This window comes from Opisthocomus hoazin, chromosome 1 (assembly GCF_030867145.1).
Source record: "Opisthocomus hoazin isolate bOpiHoa1 chromosome 1, bOpiHoa1.hap1, whole genome shotgun sequence".
NCBI classification, from domain to species: domain Eukaryota; kingdom Metazoa; phylum Chordata; class Aves; order Opisthocomiformes; family Opisthocomidae; genus Opisthocomus; species Opisthocomus hoazin.
Window position 1 is genome coordinate 51,164,974 of NC_134414.1, and position 26,205 is coordinate 51,191,178.

General features: G+C 41.9%; 1 protein-coding gene across 15 annotated transcripts in view; it reads right to left on the bottom strand.

The window, feature by feature from the left end:
* The window catches only part of MYCBP2 (MYC binding protein 2), a 204,760-nt gene that overhangs the window by 172,778 nt on the left and 5,777 nt on the right, over window positions 1-26,205 (bottom strand). For all 15 annotated transcript variants that reach the window (XM_075423340.1, XM_075423377.1, XM_075423419.1 and 12 more), the window contains exon 2: window positions 1,683-1,758. In XM_075423340.1, the coding sequence (XP_075279455.1) occupies window positions 1,683-1,758 (76 nt within the window). The remainder of the gene's footprint in view (window positions 1-1,682; window positions 1,759-26,205) is intronic.

The window sequence follows — 26,205 nt, forward strand, 5'->3', positions numbered from 1 at the left end:
GTCAACCCTGGCCTGCCTCAGAGACTGTCCAGAATAGAGGCATCAGTAAAACACATACAAAAACCCATTATGCATTTTAAGGAGAGATAAATGTCACTTCATGCTTCAAGTAGGCGCTGTTTTAAATCCAAGAAAAAATCTTGAAAACCACCCTCCGTAAGCACGAGGTTCAGAGATGATCACTTAGTGCCAAACCTGTAACTACCGACAAGAACCACACTTTAATACGCTCATGTCATCTTTGGCCATTCAGAAGGGATCCTGCCAATGTATTTATCCAACGCAACTACGTCCAAGAAGCACAACTGACTGCCAAGCTTGTGAATAATAGCAGTTCTGGATTTAGCCTCCTACTTGGCTGTTCAACTAGGGCATCACAATCCAGAAAGACAAAGCTCCCTTTATATAGTAACAACGATCAAACTTGAAGAGTTCTCTTATTTTAAAAGCACAAGTTTCTGTCACCAGACAAAACGCAAATACTAACTACATTCTGCAAAATTTCTTTAGATTTCTAACTGGGTTTTCTGTGTTGACACTGGGTCTGATAAAATAATGAAGGGAACAGGGCTAAAACTTCTAATATTATAGCAACTGAAGAAAGGGCTGAAAAATTCAGTTTGGACCAGAAATATTTCACTGTACAGTACTGAGAACAGAAACAAAGATAAGCCCCTTCTATACCACAGTCTGGAGCTGCACTACTTGAGATAAGCAGAACAATCTGGTAAGTATCCAAAATGGCAATACCAAATGAAGAGATACAGGGCTTGCTTCACCCTCCCAAAGTCATCTGTCTCAAGATAAGAGTAACTACATGAGGTTTGGCAACTAGGGATTAGATGGCCAATTTGATTTACAGTGTACTTCTATTATAAGGACATTCAACTGACTAGAAAGTGTTTTCACTGGATATTTCAGCAGTTCTGTCCTTCAGAAACACTCCAGAAATGAGCTACTTTCTCTTTACTGACTGCAATGGGAAGCTAGGAAGAAGCCTTTGTGTCTGCAGTGAGCCTTCATGAAAATCCCTCCAAGACTCTCGCTTAAACAGAGAAATAATAGCTCTCTAACAGAAAAAGCATACAACAGAGCAGTATTTTAAAATACTGTTGCTTCTGCCCAGATTTTTTCTCTGCAACAAGTAAACATGTAAACATTTTAATGAAGTTCACTGTACTGCTCACATGCATTTAAAGTGATGGGAGCAGGGGTTACACCGTGAGAAAATATTAATAGAAACAGGTTAAGTGTCATTTATTCCATTATGGAGGAATTTTCAGAGGTACTTCGGATTCTTGCAACATTGAATGTTCCCTTTCTCCTTTGGCCAATATGGACAGAACTCATTGCAGTAGTAGTCTCTAACTGTTGGCTAGACATGCATCTCTTCAAATTTAACTATTAAGACGAACACCTTTAGCTACATTTACAGTTCAGGAACTGGAGAACGAAAAATGCTGTTCATATTATTTCATGCTGAACATTAGTAGTAAACACAGTTGAATAAGGTTAACATTGGTACCATAGTCATGTAGAATACACTAAACAGACAAACAATGCTGGTCTATTATCTTTTCTAAAGCAATAATTTGCTACACTTCTTTTTTCTTCTGTTTCTCTCAATTGAAATCACTTTCATTTCTGAGTCAGAATTTTTATCAAGTTAGTTACAGACTTACCTTGTTGCGTGTTTTTACTTTCAATTTAGTCTTCTGTTTCCTTTTCAATTTTTTCTTGCTAAAAAGTTTCTTACTTCTGAAAAAGAGCAGAAAAGCCACGTGAACAAAAAAATTAAACTCCCTTCCATACCCCATGGCAAACAGCAGCACCAGCAGAGGAAAAAGAATGTCAAAAGTCCTCTAAAATTTTTTCCCCTAAGCAAAGGGAACAAACACAGGCAAAATTTCAGAGTATAAATCAGTACAAAGCATTTAAAATGATGCTTTCCTAATGCCCCACTGAATTAAGAGCCTTTACTTTCATCAATTTAAGCAGAACATATGCTAGGACAGACAAAAAATCCCTGTATTTTATACTAGTTTACCATACTGTTTCTATTACAAGTCCATTAGTGACGCACCAATGCTAGAAGCAAGAATTATTGACAGTTCTCAGTAATACGCCCTGTTAGTACAGACCATGTATGTTTTGTGAAGTTTTTACCAGATAAGGATTCAAGTCTTCCAAGACAAAAAGGAAGCTTAATAAAATGTACCATTTGCAGCAAATTCAGTTGGTGGAAGACACTGCAACTTCTGAACACACTTTTTTAAATTTTTATCTGGACTTTTCCCACCGTCAGCTTACAGACTTTTCACTTCCACCTCTTTATGTTACAGCTCTAGCTAACGCATGCTCCCCTAATCCTCTTCTGCCCACACCTCAGTCCTATCACATTCTTCTTCTCATCCATTTTAGTATCCAGTTAAAAACACTAAAAAAAAGCACCATAGAAAAAGAGACACCATATACACACACATGCAATTCTTTTGTCATCACTGAGATTACTCTGTTTGAGATGCATGCTTTTTAACCTACTCTACCCGGTAACAGTTTTCTGACAACACCAAGCTGTGTGGTGAGGTCAATGTGCCGGAGGGAAGGGATGCTATCCAGAGGGACCCAGACAGGCTTAAGAGGTGGGCCCATGTGAACCTCATGAAGTTCAATAAGGCCAAGTGCAATGTCCTGCACCTGGGTCAGGGCAATCCCAAACACAAGTACAGGCTGGGCGGAGAGTGGATTGAGAGCAGCCCTGAGGAACTGGACTTAGGGGTACTGGTGGATGAAAAGCTGGACATGAGCTACCAATGTGTGCTTGCAGCCCAGAAGGCCAGCTGTATCCTGGGCTGCATCAAAAGCAGCGTGGCCAGCAGGTCAAGGGAGGTGATTCTGTCCCTTTACTCCGCTCTCGCGAGACCCCACCTGGAGTCCTGTGTCCAACTCTGGAGCCCTGAGCACAGGAAAGACGTGGACCTGTTAGGATAGGTCCAGATGAGAGAGTCACAAACATGATCCGAGGAATGGAGCACCTCTCCTATGAGGAAAGTCTGTTCAGCTTGAAGAAGACAAGGCTCCAGGGAGACCTTAGAGCAGCCTTCCAGGACCTGAAGGAGGCCTACAAGAAGGCTGGAGAGAGACCTTTGACAAGGGCATGGAATGATAGGACTTTTAAGTTAAAAGAAGGTAGATTGAGATTAGATATAAGGAAGAAATGCTTCATTATGAGGGTGGTGAGGTGCTGGAACAGGTTGCCCAGAGAAGATGAGGATGCCCCATCCACGGAATGTTCAAGATCAGGTTGGATGGGGCTTTAAGCAACCTGCTGTAGTGGAAGGTGTCCCTGTCCATGGCAGGGGCGTTGGAACTAGATGATCTGTAAAGTCCCTTCCAACCCAAACCATTCTATGATTCTACGATTTCTCTGGACTGTTCAGTTACAAGCCCTCTGCAAAAAAAAGGCAGACATTATCTGTGCAGCATACAGCTCTTCCTGTACAGCACTTTAAGCCACAGCTACTAACATTCCTCTGTGCCACTTACACATTACTCAAATAGTTTACAATTCAGATTAGCTGGAAAAATAAAACTATGGAATCTGAAGTTCATAAGCAGTAAGAAGTTGCACTTCAAGGCTACAAATTGCAAAGAGGTTGAGAATCAGGGGAATCTTAGTATTTTATTCAAACTACTTTAAACAAAAATTTTAAGGGACTAAAACCATATTGCTTACTACTCTCTCCTGTACAGCATTCAGAATGCAAGAGCATACAAGTCTCATGGTCCAGCAGTCAAAAGCTGGAAACCTAAGTTTTACCAATGGCCACCAGACAGAAAACCAGCTCAAAGAATCCCTACAGAGTATCCCAAGAAAGCTGCCAGCTAGAAATTTCACCACCTTTCCCACTTTTGCCTATTAACAAAGAGGGAGGTACATTCCTCATCAAGACACTTCCTGCAGAAACAAATCAGCTCACCACTTTATAAGGAACCACTACCATTCTCCTGCAGTTAAGAGAAGTGATTCAGTGAGGGAGAACCCCCCACTCACCCCAGTAAATTAAAGCTTATAAAGAGAACCAGATGACCTCCTAAGGTTCCTTCAAAGGTAAAGTTTCAATATGTAACAGTATACAACCTATTTAAGAAGAGGGGGAAATAAATCTCATACAACCTTTAATGTCCAAATTTCTATAATCAAACTCCACAGTCTATTTCACTATTTAGTTGTTCTTACATTGGACAAGTTTTTCTTCCTTATTAGAGTTTAATGAAGTTAATTCTTATTCTGCCATCAAACATGAAGAACAGTGCAGTCCCTTCCATTCTGCAGCCACTCAACCATCCTCTTTGGACCAAATAACCTTTTATGAAACTTTCACCCTAATTTTAAGTGTAAAAATTCTGATTTATTTTGGATGACTTCAGAGCTCTCTCAGTCCAAGTAAACTCCATTGACCAAAACTGATTTAGAATCAGAGTCATAGAATCATCCAGGTTGGAAAAGACCTTTAAGATCATCGAGTTCAACTGTTAACCTAACACTGCCAGCTCAAAACAGTACTTGTTTGCTGTTGAGAAGAGGAAGAACAATCACCTCATATGCCTCCAAGGTCATGCTTTTAACTGTATTCCAGGTATTATTTGGCAGCTTCACAGCAACACGGCATAGCAGACCCACGTAACGCAGAGTAACTTGAAAATATTTTCCTGCAAACCTCCAAACTAAGCTTCCAATACTCTTTATCTAGTTGTGCTGTTAATTACGCATTTTAAACACAGTACAATGTGCACTTACCAAAGACAACTTCATCAGCATTGCTATTTTCGTATTGTTTTTTTTAAAGGACACTAAGTCAAGTTGCCAAGACATTTCAAATTTAACCTGTCTGCCAAAATCCGTGTAAATTCTCCAAATTTGTTGTAGTCTGCAAACATTGTAAGCATTTTTTCATCCTGTAAATATTTCACAGGACCAGTCCCCGTATTTTTGTATGTACTTCTCTGTGTGTATGCATACAACTAGAAATGCCCAAAATTAAGCCTTCCCTCCCCCCCTAAGATTAGGCTCATTTCCAAAGTGACAAAACTCCCACCATTTTGCAGACTAACTTCATTTGTCAGTGATACCTAAACAATATTTTCTCCATTTAGCAAGCAGGGAAGATCAGCAATGGGCTTACTTCCTCTTCAGATTCCAAGTGGTGGTGCTATGATCTCCCTCATTCATACATCAACCATTAAAGATGCTGCAAGTATAAACTTTTCCTAGTCACTCCACTGTAGCAGTCATTATCTTCAGCAAGTTTTAGGTTTGAACAATTTTCTACATGGAAACAACCTGGGTATAGAAATGCCATGTTGAGAATCCATATCTATCTCCCTATTTTTTCTTAAAGCAAAACCCCAAGGATACTGAAATCCCAGCATTTTTTGCTGGGAAGCATACTTTCCGCCTGCATCCAAACGGAACTTCAGAACTAGTAAGTAATTAAATAAAAAACCAAAAAACCTGATCGACACTAATTTTATAAATAGTTCTCAGCAACCTATCACTACTATGCATAATACTAACCTGTTCATAATGTATCTGCATATAACATATGAAGATATGACTGTTCACAGTTCTACTGTTATATAACGTTATGCCAAGAGGTTTTAATATTCAGATAGAAAGGATAAAATACAGGCAAGTATACTCATGAAAAACAACGTTAAGCAGATGAGTAATTTCCTGTTGGAAACCACATGTGTTAATTATAAGCTTGACTCTTCTACTGCCTGAAGATTAACAAGACTTGATATGGCTCAGCTGGATTTTTTAGCTAAATTATTAATTATGTTTTTGGTTAACAATGGTAAATTGCAGTAAGCTGTCATTTGTAAAGGTCCTGAAACTCTATGCTGACAATCTGCTCCCAGTGGCAGAAGGACTTTAGCCTTTTAACTTTCATCTCAACTGTTGATACAGTTTAGTTCACCAAACACTGATTATCAGCAAATCTTAGGCAGGTTTTCTGCAAACTGCTAGAAGCCAGTGTAACATCTGACACTAAGCAGTTTTGAATCAGACAACGGAAGTGCAAGTCAAATGAGCGCACAACATCAAGATACCTTGACAAGAAAATACTTTGGCAAATGGACCTAAAGAAAGAACAGTGCTATTACAGCCTTCACAGAAAAATCTGTGGAGAATAAAAGCAAAGACCCAAAATGTTCAACCCTGGAATATGGAACAATTATCTCAAACCAAAGGGGGAAAAAAAGGGGGTAGGGGCAGCCAACAGCCGATTGCTGGACGATTTAAAATAAGTAAAATAGCTGTTAAATGATCTGATCGCAACTTCTGTTCAGCTTTGTGGCACCTGTAGTAGAACGAAGCAGAAGCATGCTTAGTTTATTTGTTTTCAAACCAGAAGTAGCATTAGCTAGCACTTGCAGTATTTGCTGTATTATTAGGGGGACATTCTTCAGTTGTCTCACCACCATTGCTCTTACTTAGTTCAAAAGAGCTGAGGAAATGCAAACAGAGCATCTTCCCTCAAAGTCACAACAGTCCTGAATTGCAATTCATAAGCTTAAATTTGAGAAAAAAGCTTCATGTGTTGAGCGTGTGTGTGTGTCCCCCCCCCCATTCAGTGTTGTTATTGAATTATGTTAAACTTATATTAATAGTGTCACACCTGCATAAGCTCTTGTAGGTTGTACGTTACTCTGAAGGTGTCACTGATGAGTGGAAATAATACTATTCTGTCCCTGTTGCTGAGGCATAATAGGAACAACGGAAGTGGTACTCAACTGCTGTCTGACCTAAAACCCTTGCTTCTATCTGAAATGTGTTACCAAAGGTCATGGTAGCTACTACAGCATTAGATCCAGTCATTCTACTGTTAATTAAACCTTTGAGCACACATTTGAAAAATGAGTGAATTCAGTAAATCGCATGCTAACACATGCTAAAATTTTTAAAACTTCCAACTGACTGTGACTCAGTGTACTTGTCTAAACTTTCTTGCTCTGGTTCTGTTGCCAAGCTTCTTTGAGAAGAAGTATCCTGTTGACAGGAGAGGTCTACGAAAGTCATAGTGTGTCCAGACAAATGACAAATATACTGTATTATTTTGTTTCCATAGATGCTTACTCTGCATAGTTAGCTTAAGCATTCAAGCGCTAGTGGAAATGCACTTGAGGCAGCAAACACTCAGTAACACTGAAATGAAAGTCAGATTTGTGGTATTATGTAATTCTTGTTTCCTCCACTTGGTGAATTATTGCTGCTGGTGGTCAATTTGGTTGGACAAGAAGCAGCAAGCATTTGCTTCTGAACAGACCAAAGTGAAATCCCAAGCTGCAATTGTCAAGTAGCCCGCAAGTGCAAGCTACTAGCACTCATGTAGTCACCATCAAGTCTCTGGGTCTTTCATCACAGCATCAAGTTCCTTAAACAGCTCTAAATCTACCAACACCCTTTATCAAGGGCAGTGAAATGTGAGTACTGACATGTGGACATTGGTTGAAAAGTAATGAACTGATGTTCCCTCAGCTGCCCCATACTGAATAACAGTGCAAGATCAGCAATAATCCTTTTCATGTGCAGGCATCACATAACAACTAGTGCTGCTTGGCAGCTTTCTTCGTACAGATATATTACTGCCATAAAGGATCTACAAATTACAAAACACATTATGCAGAAGTTGTCACTACATGATGGAATATCATATTTGCCATAAAGGCAGTGAGACTACAGGAAGATTAATTGGTCCAAAGCAATTAAGACATCAGCCACAGTCCCCCATCTTATCTGCCTCAAGTTCTGCCCAACAAACTGTCAGGGCAGTATCTGACTTGCAAAAGTCTGTATGTCTTTGTGAATTTCTTTTTGAATAAGCATATTACAACATCCGACTGACAATTTTTCAAAGACTTTTCTTTACTGTCACCCCACAGCACACGGAAGCACCACTACTGCTAAGTTGCCACTGGAGAACTGAGGTACTACAGACTGACTTACAAAAGGGAGATGGGGAAGAAAAGCCTGTTTTGCATAAACAAAGCAGTATCAACATAGAATGACTGCCCAGAAAATGCAATGACTTCATTACTCTCTTCTTTTAGTCTCTGGGAGGTATAAATTATACTACAAACAAAGCAGCAAACATGCTAATTATCACTTCCTACCACTTAGTTTGATGGTTTTCCTTTACCTTCCCACATCCAAACTTCACCAGAACTTTTCTCATAGTTGTTGCAGAACACCTGCAACAACTGGATTGTCCTTGTTCTTTTTGATTCAGACAGAATATGAAACAGTTGAATATGAGCCAGCTGAGGGCTTAAGGGTTAGGATTAGAGGGCAGACCAATATGATCAATATTGGTCTGGGTGTCTGCTACACACAGTCTGATCGAGAAGAAGTAGATGAGGCCTGCAAGAAACTTCACGTACACAGGCCCTGGTCCTTAAAGGGGATGTTAACTATCCCAATATCTGCTGGAAAGGAACACAGCCAGGCACAAGCAATGCAGGAGGTTTCTGAAGTGCCTGGATGATAATTTCATGACACAGGTGATCAAGGAGTCAACGAAGGTGGACCTGACACTTAAACATGGAAGAACCAGTCAGGTACATGAAGACTGGGGGCAGTCATGGATGCAGTCACAATGCAGATGAAGTTCAGGAACCTGAAAGAAGGGAGCAAGGTAAAAGTAGGATCACAACCCTTGACTTCAGAAAAACATACCTTCTTTGAAGAGTCTCATGGGATACAGTCTCCTGGAGAGAAAGGGGTGCAGAAGAGCTGGTTGATTTTCATCCATCACTTCCAAGCTCAAGAATGGTCTGTTCACACGTGCAGGAAGTCAAACAAAGGATACAGGAGGCTTGCATGGATGAACAAGGAGCTCCTTACAAAGCTCAAGCATAAAAAGGAGGCATGCAAGAGGTAGTAGCAGGGTCACGTTGCCCAGGAGAAATACAGAGACACTATCTGAGTGTTTAGTGATGGGGTTATAAAAGTCAAAGCCCACCTGGAGTTCAATCTGGAAAGGGACATGAAAGATAAGGTTGGCTTCTCTAGGTGTATCAATAGCAAATGAAGACTAGGAAAAAACATGAGCCCAGTGCCTGGTCACAAGGGACACTGGTCACCTACTACTAAGTGACCACACTACATTTTACTGGTAAAACTAGCCTTCAGCAATGCCATGTCCCTGAGACCAAAGGGTAAGTCTCAGTAATGATGTCTCACCCTCAGTGAAGGCAGTTCAGGTCAGGGAATATTTAAATAAGACAACAGGACCTGACAGAACGCACCCACAAGTGCTGTGGGAGGTGGTCAATGATACTGCAAGGCCACAGCAATTAGTAAAGGTTCCTGAGAACTGGAAGCAAACAAATGTCACTCCTATCTTCAAGAAGCGCAAGAGGGAAGATTGGAGGATCCAAACATACAAAGGACAAGATGGTGACAGCAAATAGTCAGCTTCGATATATGAAGACGAAATCATGCTTGACCAGCCTAGTAGCCTTCTACAAAGAGAAGGTTGGCCTAGTGTGTGACTGAACTTTATTCAGCTTTAGGACAGCTTTTGACACTGTCAGTCACAACATCCCCATACACAGACTGAAGTACAAGCTAGATAAACATAGACTGAAAACAAGCCAAATTGCTAGGGTCAAAGGGTTGTGAATGATGGGACAGAGTGCACCTTCAAGTCAGTTTGTAGACAGTACAAAACTTGGACGGTTGGTTGATAAACTGAGGGTTCTGCTGCCATTCAGAGGGACCTAAACAGAGTGAAGAAATGGGCCAGTAGTAATCTCATCAAGTTTAACAAAGGAAAATGCGAAGTCCTGCATCTGGGGAGGAACAACCCCATGTACCTGTAAGCATTGTCAGCCAATTGACTGGAAAGTAGCTTTACAGAAAAAGACCTATAGGTCTTCACGGTGGACATACTGAACATGAGCCAGTAATACTGCTCCTGAAGCAAAGGTGGCACACAGCCCCCTGGGCTGGGTTAGGAAGAGGGTTGCCAGCAGGTTGAGGGAGTTGGCTCTGAGGCTCTACACAGTACTGGCAATACCACATCTGGAGTATTGTGACCAGTTTTGGGCTCCCCAGTACAAGACAGACTCACTTACTGGAGCAAGTCCTTAGAAGGGCCACTAAGATGCTTAAGGGACTGCAGCATCTGTCATATGAGGAGAAACTGAGCAAGCAGAGATTGTTTAGCTGGGAAAAGAGAAAACTTGTGGGTGGAATTTTCTCAATGCGGATAGATACCTGATGGGAGAGAGTACAGATGACGGAGCCAGACGGTTCTGAACAACACCCAGCGACAGGCCAAGAGACAAGGGGAAAAAACCCAAACACAGGAAGTTCCATTTAAACATAAGAACTGTAAGAGTGGTCAAACACTGGAACAAGTTGCCTTGAAAGGCTATAGATTTTTCATCCTTGAAGTTACTCAAAACCCGACTGGACAACGTTCAGAGCAACCTGCTATGGTTGATCCTACTTTGAGCAGGAAGGTTGGGCTAGACAGTCTCCAGAGGTCCATTCTAATCTCAACTATTCTGTGATCCTCACTGTTTGTTTACATACTAAAGTAAAATTTGACTGCACAATAAATGTGCTTGTACATTGTGGAGAGAGTACATGTTTTACTCATTCCGAGTTTAGTATTTTTCCTGGTGTCATGCCATATTTCTGATTACACTTCCAAGTAGAGACATAAAGAGTTTTTTTCTGTTCACCATCTGGATCAGCAAACACAGAGCAAATTCAGGCATAAGAGCAGACTTCTATGGGAATTAGTCAGCACAATCAAACCTACAATACTATGGCAAAGCTAACAAGAGAACAAGGGGTGAAAACCACTCTATCACCCTTAAAATACATGCCTGTATTAAGACAAACCAGTCACTTGAATTGATACACACTTTCTTGGATATAACTGATGCCCAAGGGTATACCAAGAAGCGCATGACAAAGAACATGCTTCATGCAACAATCCAGAGTTTCTCTGTGAAGACAGATCAATGTGGACACTGTCTACAGGATCTTTAGCAAGACTTTTCCAAACTTCAGTGATATAGATAACTTGTGCATGTCACCAGGCAATCTAAAATATAAACTGACAAGTGGAAGGTACTCGAAAAAACAGTGTCTGGAAAGGACCCCGAAAGGTCAGTATTTCTATTCCCTGGTCCAGCACAGGATTAGTCAAATTCCACTTCACTGCTGACAGGTGCTATCCCCGTGGAGATATTAAACACTGCCAGTGATCACACTGGCCGTAAGTGCCGTAAGTAATCCTACTAGAAAGCTCTTTGTGAGGTTTTCTAAATCAGCCTTACAGCAACTAAATGTTGTGGGGTTTTTTTTTATCATCTTTATTGCAGAAAAATCAGTTTCTTTTCCTCTTTTTCCATGGCTAGCTTGAATTTCTTTCAAGACTGAGGAGAACTAAGAGTCTTCTGTCAATTAAGCAGTCTTGGTTTCTTCAGCCTAAAACATACATCATTTACATCACTGTCATCTTATTTCACTATTCTTTCATACTCATAACTAGTCGTTTTTGAGAAAACAAAAAACAAACCAAAACCCAACCTCCCCCATCCCTCCCCCCCAAAAAAAGAGAGAAAGAGTCAAAATAAGCCCCACAGTCCTGAAATGCAAAGAAAAGGTCAAGAATTACTTCAGGTTTCCTACAAAGAATAATCTCATACATATTGAAAAAAAAAATCTGAAACACTCCAACAGCATGACACTGCTGAATCACATTCACTTTATAATTTTATAGAATGTGTAGAACCTGTCACGAAGAACTTCTACCTTACCCTTTATTCACCGTTGTTTTTACAGTTGTGCTTACTGGTTGGTTGGGTTTTTTTGAAGCTAAGCATTCGCTGATGTTATCTTCAGTATATCTCTAATCTTTCCCAGTTTTGCATCCTTTATGAACTTTATCATCTACAATCTCAATTCCAACACTGAAGTGGTCAATGATGACACTGAACAGTTCAGGACCTGGGACAGATCCAGATGCAGAACACTAGCTCATGTGCTTCCCCCCGGCCAGCCAGCCATTCCACAGCACCTCTCCAGGCTGGTCTTCTGTGTAGGTTTAAATCCATCTTAATATCATAGAATGCTCTGGGTTGGAAGGGACCTTCAGAGGTCATCTGGCACAACCCCCCTGCAATGAGCAGGGACATCTTCAACCACACCAGGTTGCTCAGAGCCCCATCCAACCCAGTCTTGAATGTTTCCAGGGATGGGGCTTCCACTGCCTCTCTGGCCAACCCGTTCCAGTGTTTCACCACTCTCATGGTAAAAAATTTCTTCCGTATATCTGTCTAAATCTACCCTCCCTTAGTTTAAAGCCATTGCTCCCTGTCCTGTCACAAGAGGCCCTGCTGAATATATTTTCCCCATCTTTCCTATAGGCCCCCTTCAGGTACTGGAAGGCCACAGTAAGGTCTCCCCGCAGCCTTCTCTTCTCCAGGCCGAACAGCTCCAACTCCCTCAGCCTTTCCTCATAGGAGAGGTGCTCCAGCCCTCGGATCATATTTGTGGCCCACCTCCAACAGGTCCATGTATTTCGTGTGCTGGAGGCTCCAGAGCTGGATGCAGGACTCCAGGTGAGGTCTCACCAGAGTGGAGGGGCAAAATCACCTCCCTCGACCTACTGGCCACACTTCTCTTGATGCAGCCCAGGATACGGCTGGCCTTCTGGGCTGTGAGCGCACATTGGTGGCTTGTGTCCAGCTTATCATCCACCAGTACACCCAAGTCCTTCTCGGCAGGGCTGCTCTCAATTCCCTCATCCCCCAGTCTGTATTGATAGCAGGGGTTGCCCCGACTCAGATGCAGGACCTTGCACTTGGCCTTGCTGAACCTCATGAGGTTCACATAGGCCCACTTCTCCAGCTTGTCCAGGTCCCTCTGGATGGCATCCTGTCCTTCTGGCGCGTCAAACTGCACCACTAAGCTTGGTGTCGTCTGCAGACTTGCTGAGGGTGCACTCGATCTCACTAAGTCATTGATGAAAATGCTAAACAGCACTGCTCCCAAGATGGACCTCTGAGGGACACCACTTGTCACCAGTGTCCATCTGGACATGAAGCCATTGACCACTACACTCCGGCTGTGACCTTCCAACCAATTCCTTAGCCATCAAGCAGTCCACCCATCAAATCCATATCTCTCCAATTTAGAGAGAAGGATGTTGTGAGGGACTGTATCAAAGACTTTACAGAAGTCCAGATAGATCATATCCATAGATCTTCCCTTGTCCGTTGATCTAGTCATGCCATTATAGAAAGACACTAGGTTGGTCAGGCAGGACTTGCCCTTGGTGAAGCCATGTTGGCTGTCTCGAATCACCTCCTGTCCTCCATGTGCTTTTAGCATAGCTTCTAGGAGGATTTCCTCCATGATCTTCCCAGGCACAGAGGTGAGGCTGACAGGTCGATAGTTCCCAGGGTCCTCCTTCCTACCGTTTTTAAACATGGGCACAATGTTTCCCTTCTTCCAGTCACCAGGGACTTCACCTGACTGCCATGACCTTTCAAATATCACGGAGAGTGGCTTGGCAATGACATCAGCCAATTCCCTCAGGAGTCTGGGATGCATCTCATCAGGTCCCATAGACTTATGTATGTTCAGGTTCCTCAGGTAGTCCCAAACCTTGTCTTTCATTGCAGTGGGAAGGGCTTTGTCCCTCTGGACCCATCTTGCAGTCCATCAACTGGCCAGGGGCGAGAAGAGAGGTTGCCAGTGAAGAATGAGGCTAAAAAGTAGTTGAGTACCTCAGCCTTCTCGTCATCTGTTGATACGAGGTTGCCATCCTTGCTCATCAGGGTGGGGTGGGGGGGTGGGGGTACGCTTTCTTTAACCTTCCTTTTCTGGCTGACACACCTGTAGAAGCCCTTCTTGTAATTTTTACCATCCCTTGCCAAGTTCAGCTCCAGCTGCACTTTAGCCCTCCTGACCTCATCCCTACACAACTGGGCAGCTTCCCCGTACTCTTCCCAAGATACCCGTCCCTGCTTTCACTGCTTGTGCAGTTCCCTCTTGCCCTCTAGTTTGACCAGCAGGTCTCAGCTCAGCCATGCCTGTCTCTTCCCTTCCTTGCCTGACTTCTTACACCTGGGGACTGAGAGCGCTTGCACTCTAAGGAAAGCATCCTTAAAGGTCTGCCAGCTCTGTTCTGCCCCCCTGCCCCTGAGGACGGTTTCCCAGGGGGTCCTACTGACTAACTCCTTGAAGATCTGGACGTTGGCTTTCCTGAAATTTAGGGTCCTGACTATACTCCTCACCATTCCCACATCTCTCAGGGCTGTCAACTCCACCAATAGGTGATCACTGCAGCCCAGGCTGCCTCCAGTCTTGATGCCACTGATGAGCTCACTTGCATTGGTGAGCATCAGGTCCAGTATTGCATCCCCTTGGGCAGGGTTGCCAATCACCTGGCTTAAGAAGTTATCCTCAATGCATTCTAGGAATCTCCTGGATTACCTTACAGTAGTTCTGTCTAGATTCTGTAGCCAGATTGACAGATGGAATGCAACACACCCAAAAATTCCACTTGAGGAACTCTACAGTCCAGCCAATGAGATGACAGGGGCAACATCAGCTTTTCTCACTTGCATCTACTTAAAGGTCATGCCCTGCTTCCTGGTGTAGGCCCAAGGCTAGAAGTAAAGCTCTGGTATACTCCTAGTTGATCTGCTGTAACAAGATATTCTAAGGTCTGTTTCAGTTCAGAGCAAGCTCCGAGTTGAAGTACAGACTATGTGGTGCTGGGTCCATATTCAATCCTCATCCGATTTTAGAACAAGCTTAGCATTTAAAATTAAGATTTCTTTTGGTGAAATCCTAGTTATTTTCAATAATTTTTGAAAAATATACCTTGAGTACCTCAAGTCCTTCTTTATCCATTTTTTAGCCAGGCACTGTTTACCAATTTGCTTTATACTAGTCTTCTAGAACCTTATATATCTTCTATGAATTCTCCAAGGTAATTCCTAATAGCTCTGAAATTGCCTAAGCCAGTTTTTCCCATCACTCTAAGGAGGCATTTCATCATACTTGTGAAAATACCTAACTATATCTAGCCTGCTTTCTGTATTCTTGCCTTCATCACTGATTGCTATTGTTTTAACTTATTGTAAGGCAGAGCTACTTTTTCTATCGGATATGCAACAGAGTTTTCAGCCATGCAGAAAACCAGGAGGTACTCTTCTTATGAACCACCACAATGTGCATTTTGAGCTTTTTTCCTTCTCTTCTGTAAGCAGACAATCTATTTGACACGTGATCACACAGATGAAGGGCAGAGTCATTATGGAGGGACATTAAAGCAATTACAACCTCTGCTGGGCTTCCCCATCTCCCATGCCGTTTACTTCATCCTCCAAAGTGCTTCAAGACAGCTGTTAATTTGTAATCCATCTTCAACACATCTTAATATCAAATACAATAATCAAGAACCACAGCTGATAAATACCAGTGCACTTGTCATTGCTACACAAGTTCAACTATAAGGACTTCAAAATACAGGAAAGAGAATACTAAAGAAAAAAAGGTTATCAAGGCTGATCAGAAGATCTTAAGAGATCTCAAAATTGTAGGACCCTATTTCTTCCCTTACTGCAAGAAATAAGTTGCTTTTTAATCTTGTTTTACAGGGCATCCAGACGTGCTCTTCACAACTGAGAAGCATCTGGCAAACATAAAGCCAAAGGAAAAACAACGGAAAGAGAAGGTTCAACAAATGTTTGGGACAAATAAGCAATGACTCACATGAGGGACCTGACAATAATGGTAAGAAACAAAACAAAAGAAGTGGGCAGAGCTTTAATGGCCTAATCAATAGACAGAGAAGATATTTTATGAAGGAGAACTAAATAGCAAGAAAAACACGCGGAGACTGGATGTTGGCAAGGAGATGAAGACGTACCAGTGACAAAATGCAAACAATGAATACTGTTGCAAAAAATACCAAAGCTGCTGCTTGTCTTGGATACTCCCTGTTTCAGTACATTTCCGCATTTACAGAAGCTACAGTCTTCAGCAGCCTTACTTTTATGAACTGGAGGAATATTTTTTCTTGAACGCAACTATTTAAGAGCCTCCATGTACAAAACCTCCTATATTTAGTTATGCACTAAGTGTCCTTCCAGGGAAAACCCCCTTTGATTTCTCCAATCTCAATGTGATCTCTGCACTACTGTTATTTCAGCTGCCAAGAATCCTAAGTATCTACAATAAGAAACTGCTTTCCAACACACCTCATAAAGCAACTCAAAGTAAACAACCCACGTAATCAAAACACTGTATACCTTCTACAAAGCTGGCATACAGAATGGGTTGAATAAGGGTAGGTGCTTCAAGATTACATCTAGAACTGTAAAAGGAGAGATGCTCAGAAAATGGCTCAAGTACTAGGTCCAATCTATACCAATTAACTCCTAATTCTGTCCTTAGCTTGCTTGTGAGTTACTCCATCTAACTCCCTCCCACACAAATCTACCAATTAGTGTGAAAATGGTTCAAGTCAACTGGACCCAGCAAATGTTTATCCTATCATGTTCAGAAGTTGTCCTAAAGCACCCTACAACTGAACTCTGCCAAGGTTCTCCTTGCTTTATTTTTTGCCTTTGCAGATACCTCTCTTTGAAGACTAAGTAGCCACAACTAATCATTCCTTCTGCTACTGAAATACCCAACATGGTTTCAACCAAGGGGACAGTGTAAGTAGACTGCAAGAATAAAGAAGGAAAATAAATACCACTCAAAAAACTACAATTTGTTCTTGTCTTGATAAACAAAAGGTCTGCTTGAAAACAACAGTTCCAAAAGCTTTTTAATGCTTCATTTTTCATATCACCTATGATAATACCTATCAGGTTTCCAAAAGGACTTGACATAATATAGTTGACTGGGAGCAAAATACGCATATATAAACCAAAACCTGGTCCACAAATATGTATCATACAAATACATGTAAACTCTTGTAGTATAATGCAAAACTAAGTACTAGCAAGCTTTATGAAATACATAGGCACACACAGAGCATATAGTATGCCATATTCTTCCACCACAAGCTGACCCAAAATTTTACCTTACAAATCACAAATAGGAAAAAAAAATCCAGAATGTACATTTCTGAAGAAATAAATACCCATCTAAACCCCTTCACTGTAACTTGGCAAGAAAATCTACAGAACTCTTCAGAATAAAATGCTTTTTGCTAACACTGGTTAGTCTCCCTGGGTTCTAGAACATCTCTGACAAGGGAACACTTGCTCTCTGAAGTACTTCATGAAAAACAGGTCCATGAAAGCAGTTGCTCGACCTTCCCTTCCTCTTTGCTCAGTTGCAGGCAAGGTGGGAAAAACAAGTTACTGTTTCTGCCAAAATCACAGCCAAAGTAGCTCAGTTGCATGGCAGCTGGCTCGCAGACCATATTTTCGCCTGTTGTGACACCTTAGAAGTTTGAATATGATACTTGCCAGCAAAACAAAACACAATAAAAAAACATGGAAAGCTAGGATTTTTGGAGTAATATCCCCAAACTGGGGACTAACTTCCGCTAGATACCTACCCACTACCTCAGCAAGACTCTAATACACAAAAGACCTTAAAACAGCTTAAAAAACCTCTAACTAATAAATGACTTGCATTTGGATCTTGTTACCGTGCAGCTCTTCCTACAAGAATGTCAGGACAAATACGTAGATTTAACTTATTTAAAACTGCAACTGTCACTACCTTTTCAGTTCCCCTCATATTCGCTTTACTGCTACTGAGCTATAGCATGGAGCTCCAATACATGTTTCTACAAATATATTAGCAACAAAAGGAGGGCTAAGGAGAATCTCCATCCTTTACTGGATGTGGGGGGAAACATAGTAACAAAGGATGAGGAAAAGGCTGAGGTACTTAAGGCCTTCTTTGGTTCAGTTTTTAATAGTAAGACCAGTTGCTCTCGGGGTCCTCAGCCTCCTGAGGCAGAAGACAGTGACAGGGAGCAGAAGGAAATCCCCAAAGGCCAAGGGGACATGGTCAGTGACCTGCTACACCACATAGACACACATAAGTCTATGGGGCTGGATGGGATCCACCCAAGGGTACTGAGGGTGCTGGCAGAGTGCTCACCAAGCCGCTTTCCATCATCTGTCAGCAGTCCTGGCTAACCAGGGAGGTCCCAGGTGACTGGAGGTTAGCAGATCTGATACCCGTCTACAGGAAGGGCTCGACGGAGGATCTGGGGAGCTACAGGCCTGTCAGCCTGACCTCAGTGTCAGGGAAGGTTATAGAGCAGATCATCCTGAGTGCCGTCACAAGGCATGTACAGGACAACCAGGTGATTAGGCCCAGCCAGCATGGGTTCATGACAGGTAGGTCCTGCTTGGCTAACCCAATCTCCTTCTATGACAAGGTGACTCACTTAGCAGATGAGGAAAAGGCTGTCCACGTTGTTTACCTGGACATTAGTAAAGCCTTTGACACTGTTCCCCACAGCATTCTCCTAGAGAAACTGACTGCTCACGGACATATGCTTTGCTGGGTAAAAAAATGCCTGGATGACCAGGCCCAAAGAGATGTGGCGAACGGAGTTAAATCCAGCTGGTGGCCAGTCACAAGTGGTGTTCCCAAGAGCTCAGTTTTGGGTCCAGTTCAGTTTAGTATCTTTATCAATGATCTGGATGAGGGGCTCAAGTGCACCCTCAGCAAGTTTGCAGACAACACCAAGTTGCGCAGGAGTGTCGATCTGTTTGAGGGTAGGAAGGCTCTGCAGAGGGATCTGGACAGGCTGGATCGATGGGCCGAGGCCAACTGTATGAGGTTCAACAAGTCCAAGTGCCGGGTCCTGCACTTGGGTCACAACAACACCATGCAACGCGACAGGCTTGGGGAGGAGTGGCTGGAAAGCTGCTCGGTGGAAAAGGATCTTGGGGTGTTGGTTGACAGCCGGCTGAACATGAGCCAGCAGTGTGCCCAGGTCGCCAAGAAGGCCAACACCATCCTGGCTTGTATCAGGAACAGTGTGGCCAGCAGGAGCAGGGAGGTGATTGTGCCCCTGTACTCGGCACTGGTGAGGCTGCACCTCGAGTACTGTGTTCAGTTTTGGGCCCTTCACTACAAGAAGGACATTGAGGTGCTGGAGCGTGTCCAGATAAGAGCAACGAGGCTGGTGAGGGGTCTAGAGAACAAGTCTTATGAGAAGTGGCTGAGGGTACTGGCGTGGTTTAGTCTGGAGGAGGCTGAGGGGGGACCTTATTGCTCTCTACAGCTACCTGAAAGGAGGCTGTAGTGCGGTGGGTGTCAGTCTCTAACTGAGTAACTAGCAATAGTACGAGAGGAAATGGTCTCAAGTTGATCAGGGGAGGTTCAGACTGGATATTAGGAAAAGTTTTTTTACTGAAAGAGTGGTCAAGTATTGCAACAGGCTGCCAAGGGAAGTGGTGGAGTCAGCATCCCTGGAGGTATTTCAAAGGTGCAGATGTGGTGCTTAGGGACACAGTTTAGTGGTAGACTTGGCAGTGTTAGGTTAATGGTTTGACTCAGTGGTCTTAAAGGTTTTTTCCAACCTAAATTTCTCCACAATTGTATGATTTTATGCTTCCAGTAACATGAGGACTACATCTTGCAACACAGCTCTGATGCAAGAACTGATTTTTCACCACTCTGTGTTTGCTCGCTGTGATACCTCCTGTCAAAAGACAGACAGGTAAACTTCATATAGATCCTTTCTCCTTGGGGTCTATCTTCCTGAGAATGAGAGTCACAGAATCATTCAGGTTAGAAAGGAGCCTCTTGAGAGAACACTTTTTTTACTGCAGGGATGACTGAGCACTGGCACAGTTGCCCAGCAAGGTTGTGAAGTCTCCATCCTTGGCAGTATTCAAAGCTGTCTGGACACGGTCCTGGCCAACCAGCTCCAGGTGGCCCTGCCTGAACCAGGGGCATGGACCAGATGAACTCCAGAGATCCCTTCCAACTTCAACCATTCTGTAATTCTGTGATTGATTCTACGAAACCTCCTGCTCAAGTAGGGTCAGATAGAATAGGTTGCCCAGTACCATGTGTAGTTGGATTTTTAGTATCTCCAAGCAGATATTAAACCTCTATGGACAACTTATGTTAGCACTTGACCTCTCCCACAATGAAGAAGTGCCTTCTTGGAAGGCACTGGAATTTCATGATTTTTAGTTTGTGCCCATTTCCCCTTGTCCTGTCAGTGGGCACTACTGAGAAGAGTCTGGCTCCTCCTTCATTCCATCTCTCCATTGATAAGGTCTCCCCTGAGCCTTCTCTTCTCCAGGCTGAACAGTCCCAGTTCTCTCAGCCTTTTCCTACTGAAGAAATGCTCCAGACTCTTAATCTCCTTTGTGGCCCTTCACTGGACTCACTCTAGTATGTCTGCCTCTCCTGTACTGGGAAGCCCAGAACTGGACACTCCTTGCAGCCTCACCAGTGCTGAGCAGAGAGCACCTCCTTCAACCTGCTGGGAACACTCTTCCTAACCCAGCCCAGGGGGCTGCCTGCTTTCTTTGCCATGGAGCTGCACTACTGGTGCATGGTCAGATTGTTGTCCACCAGTACACCAAGCTGCTTCTCTGCAGAGCTGTCTTTCAGCTGCTCAGCCCCCCTGGGGTTATTCCTCCCCTGATGCAGGAGTCTGCACTTCCCCTTGCTGCACTTCATGACATTCCTCTCAGTCCCATTATACAGCCTTTCCAGACCCCTCTGAATGGAAACACAACCATGTGACATGAGCAACGACTCCCAGTTTTGCACCACCTGTGAATGTGCTGGGGGCACACTCTGTCCCAGCATCCAGGTCATCAGTGAAGACGCTGAACAGTATTGGCTCCAGTATCAGCTCCTAGGATACAATACTGATTATTTGCCTCCAGCTGGACTTTCAGAACTGGCTGAATGACTGGGCCCAGAGGTCTGTGATCAATGACACAACCTACTTCGCTGTCCACTTACCTAGCCCGTACTTTGTCAGCCAGGGGATGCCATGGGAGGCAGTGTCACAAGCCTTATTCAAGTTGACATAAGAAGCATCCACTGTTTTCCCTGCGCTGAAGGAATCTGTGGATTACCTACTGTTACTGAAAACTACTAGGAGCACTATTACTTTTCATCAAAGGCTACAGATATTTTTTTAAGGAACACAGCAGTGAGAATCACTGAAGAGGAAAGCTGTTCAGCTTGATATGGAGATCTCAAAACAACACTAGAGAGCACAACCATTTTCTTTCCCAAATACTAAAACCTTGGCATTTTTTGATTGTCAATCATGGCAACATTATCCTCAGATGGCCTCAAATATTTAAAACTATAGATCATCTTCATTTAGTAAGTCTAAGATTTAACACTTAAGAAACTCCAATTTTTAGTAACAAGGGCAATAGTTCAACTGTCATTCCAGCAGCCATGTGTATACCCTCCAAACGATTACCAGCTTATGCGCTATCTTCTTTGAATTATTAATCAAGCATTCTGACATGAACTTTTGTCTGTGCCAATGCAAAAGGAAAATCAGGGCTTAAGCAATGTATCTACAAATGGAAAAATTATCAAAATCCTGTCACTTAAATCTGTAAATCAACTTAAGGAACATCAACTGCAATCCAATTAAGACAGGCTTACAGGAAAACTTAGGCAGGCTAGTAGGACAGGTTATATTGGACTTCTAAGGCATCTGAAAAGAAATGGTTAAGAAAACTCAAAACAGAAGGAGACTGATGGATTTGAGAGAACACTGCCTGGGGAGGAATACAGAGCTATAGTTAAGACATCAAACATCCACAAGGTGGGCAAGACTCACAGCCACATTACCATGGTCTGGAACTCCTCTGCACGCTCTGACCCAGAAGAAAAAGGCCATCATACTACTTGATTGTTCAGTTGGGACTTTAATGTGCTATTGTTTGTAAGCTGAAATTGCACATCTTTTTAATCATGACTTCAGTTTCATAACTCAGAACTATTTTTCAAGCCTATGACAATAATTTGTACTATCTTTACTATCACATTAACTTTTTAAACATTAGCTTTCTTTTGTTTTTAAAAACCAAAATTTTGGAGGTTTAAGAAAGGAAGGGGTCATATCAGCTGCTGGAACATCCTTTCTAAGGCCTCTCCAATACAGTCTGAAAAGCAAATACTTCAGGTCCTATAAATGAAATTAAAACCCAACTACACATGTAAAATAAATCTGATTTTCATTTAACCATGACAAAATTGCAAAAGTACAAAACAGTATCTGGATTCCTTTTATAACTGAAAAGGCTTCTGAAACAGCATAAATCTCATATAAACAAAGAGAACACACAAAAAAAGCTACCTACAAAGTGTTCTCCAAAGAGAATGGTCTCTCAGTATAACCACTGACAGTTGTAGTTTCTTTTCTGTAACTATCTGATTTTTTTTTTTATTCACTGCAGTGTTACCTATGAAATTATATCTATAAGAACACATGCAAGGAAAATGTTCTACCTCAAGTTTTTCAGTGTAGAGGAAAGTATTTCTGTATCTCTCACCCCTAACAAACATTTTTATGACTCTGTATTTCTTTTTTTTTTTGAACAAAAAAAGTCATTTGACCTTAGCAAAGATGACAATATCTGCACTTTTGACCACCTTCCTATCTAAGTGCAACCACCAAAACCAAAGAGCATACAAAGCTATCTTACATAGAATCACACCAGCAGAATTTCAATTTAAGGAAGATGCCCCACGAAGCTTAGGAAGAACCATACTTACTAAGAAAAAGCACCTTACCAGTGGTTAATGACAGTGTAACATCCTTAGAGTGATTACTATAGCAAATAAACCAAATAAATTCAATATTGTCTCCGCTGAATAGCAGAAGATGCAATCACCTAGCAGAAACAACTGAAAACTCACCAGTTCACAGCTGTCAGTGATCTACCTTGTGTAACAGTATATTCTAGAAATAAAACGGGAGAGAGAATTGATCGGTTTGAAGAGAAATGGAACAGAGACATGACTACTCTGAAAACATACATGCATAATGAAGACATATGAGCACATCTGTTAGAAAGAATAATGCATTGGCTAGTGGGAAAGAAAGGAAAGGCAAAACCAGATAAGAGATGAGTCATAAGTAACAATATACATAACTCATGGTGAAACAATCAAAATATGAAAGAAGCAGATGAAATAATAAAAACAGGAGAACAAGGTATTTATTTAAGAACAAGCTCAATGCAATGTAAATGACTGGCTGCGGATCTGTATAAAGACAATTGCCAACTTAAAGGCTCAGCAATAGAAAAAATGAGTGATCTTAACTGCAACAAGGAGAACATTGGAGAAGTAAAATTAAGAGTTCAGGGTTTGACCCTGTTAAGGTTAAAACTCTTAGCTAGACATTTTTCCAGACTGACAGAGCTCATGACCAAAATAATCCAAATACTACAGCACTGCAGCACAAGTTAGAGAAGAGGCTTCCAATTATTTTCATTTGCAAGCTTATAAAATTTTTCAGTAGCAGTTTGGATCATTCTAATGAATTTAAGCTACAAATAACAGGCTCATACTTTTTGACCTTATCTTACTTTCTCTTTGTGTTGGCTTTGACTAGGATAGAGTTAATTTTCTCCAAAGTAGCTTGCACAGTGCCTTTATGTTTTGGATGTGTGATGGAAACAGTGTTGATAACATACTTATACTTTAGCTGTTGCTGAACAGTACTTACATGGCATCAAGGCCTTTTCTATTTCTTACACTGCCCCGTCAGCAAGTAGCCTGGAGTTGCACAAGAGGGAGGGGAGGGGACACAGCTGGGACAGCTGACCCCAACTGACCAAAGGGATCTTCCATGCCATATGACATCATGCTCAACAATAAAAGCCAGAGGGAAGGAGGAGGAAGGGGGCACATTCATAGTTATGGAGCTTGTCTTCGCAAGTAACCACTACGCATGATGGAGCCCTGCTTTCCTGGATGTGGGTGAACACCTGCCTGCTGATCCAAAGTAGTGAATTAATTCCTTATTTTGCTTTGCTTGTGCACACAGCTTTTGCTCTACCAGTTAAACGGTCTTCACCTCAGCCCACGAATTTTTGCACTTTTACCTCTCCAACTGTCTCCCCCATCCCACTGTGTGTGGAGTGACCAAACAGCTGTGTGAGGCTTCACTGCCTACTGGGGTTAAACCACAACACCCTTCCATACAATCTGTAAAGTAATTTCCAAGAGTTCAACAAACTCAGTTCAAAAACCATTACCTCATACAATTATGCTTCGGAACACAAGTCAAGGAAAAGTAAGCGAAGAAAATAACGAATGGCACTGATCTAACTACAGGGCTTTAGTTTTATGTGGGGACAAGGAAGCTGAATTTTTGTTTCTTTTCTAAGGTGTACAACTGGCATAGATTTAGATTTATTAAATTAGTAACAAAAGAAAAAAATCCTCACAGTATTCTCAGGCCAAAGTAGTTATAGATACACTAAATGCAAAGAAAGAATCATCATTCAGTTATAACAATAAAACTAATTAAGTCCATCAACACATTCATCAGTCTGAAGGGAGGTAGTGAGCTATAACATGCTATTTACTACAAAATACTTGCTACTACAAAAAAGCATATTAAGCATATTAATATGCCTCATAACATATGAAACATTAAATTTAAATGTACAGAAGCCATACACCTTAACGTAGCCACTTACAGCACACTCTCCTGTGCCAGTTTCTAGTATTCATCTTCTGGGGGTGCACAGTGGTAGGAAGTGGCTGCAGAAGACCACTGGGAAAGACTAGCTGCGAAAGAGTATATGGACTATATAAAAACTTTAGTTACTTATAAGACTACTATTCCAACCGGCACCTCAGTGTGAAGCCCTGTTGACAGCAAGCAAGGTAAGAAAGAAAAAGACAAAAACACAACCACATATTTAAGAGATGCTGCAAGGGATCAAGTTTCCAAAGTAAACTAAGGATGTGGAAAACAGTCTGTATGAAGTACTTCAGTACTAAGGACTGTATTACTGATATGTCATATGTGCTTTCTACAAAGACATAAACAGTCTTGAAATTCTATGTTTGGTGAAACATACCTAGTTATATGTCAGCAGAAGAATTTACTAAATGAACATCTTCAGAATACTTTGGCCAGGAGGAAGATCATAACATGGGAGGCGAAATAAAACGACATGCCCACAACTGATGGTTAACATAGCAAAAGCACATATTCAACATCAAGTTTGTAAGTACACAGGAAGCACATTTACTACATTTAACACAGCTAGTAGCGAGGAATGGTAACTTCTTAAACTGCTCCAGCCTAACTTTTAACTGCTTATATGTGCCACCTAAGAGACCATCAGCATGCCAGAGCAGGTAGCCTAACTGAAATGCAACTTTAACTGGCATTTCCTCTCAGTTTAGAAATAAAATAGTACACCCAAAAAACACACCACAAATCAACAACATAAAAGGAAAAAAGAACAGAACATACACACAGATAGTTTCAAATCAGTAGGTATAAGAATCCCAGGGACATACAGATTAGAAAGTCTGAAGATTACCGAGGACAGGCAACCAGACTTCATATGAGAATTGCCAACAGAACTCATATGCCTTTAAAAAAAATGGAAGCAGAGTCCAATTTCAGCTAAGCTAAAACTACTCTGATTATTTCTTGAATTGCCAGCTGTAGCCATTTTGAAATAAATTGGAAAAAATATTACACAGAATAAACCACAATTGTTACAAATCTCATATGCTGGTTCCTCTTCTGCTTGGGAGTTTTATTTACTTATGTTTGCTTATTGAAATTCCAAATTCTTGTGAACTTCAGCAGAATACTCAAACAATGTTTGCTGGTTTAAAGTGGAAGAGACATCATTACCACCAGGAAAAAAATCCCCACAAAATTCATGCAATGATCTCATACGGATTTCATCACTAGAAGTATAATGCTAATACCCGAGCCAGACGTGTTGCCACTGTTAAGAACTTTACCACTGTATAGATACCAACACCTACAATCATATTCCCACAAATATTCTCATCAGTAATCCCCAACCTAACATTCAGAAAGGATAAATTATTTCAGAAGTTTAAAACACATTAGATATAGTATTTTGGAACATGGGTCAGACACCATGATCCTCAAAGGGAGCAAGAATATCAAG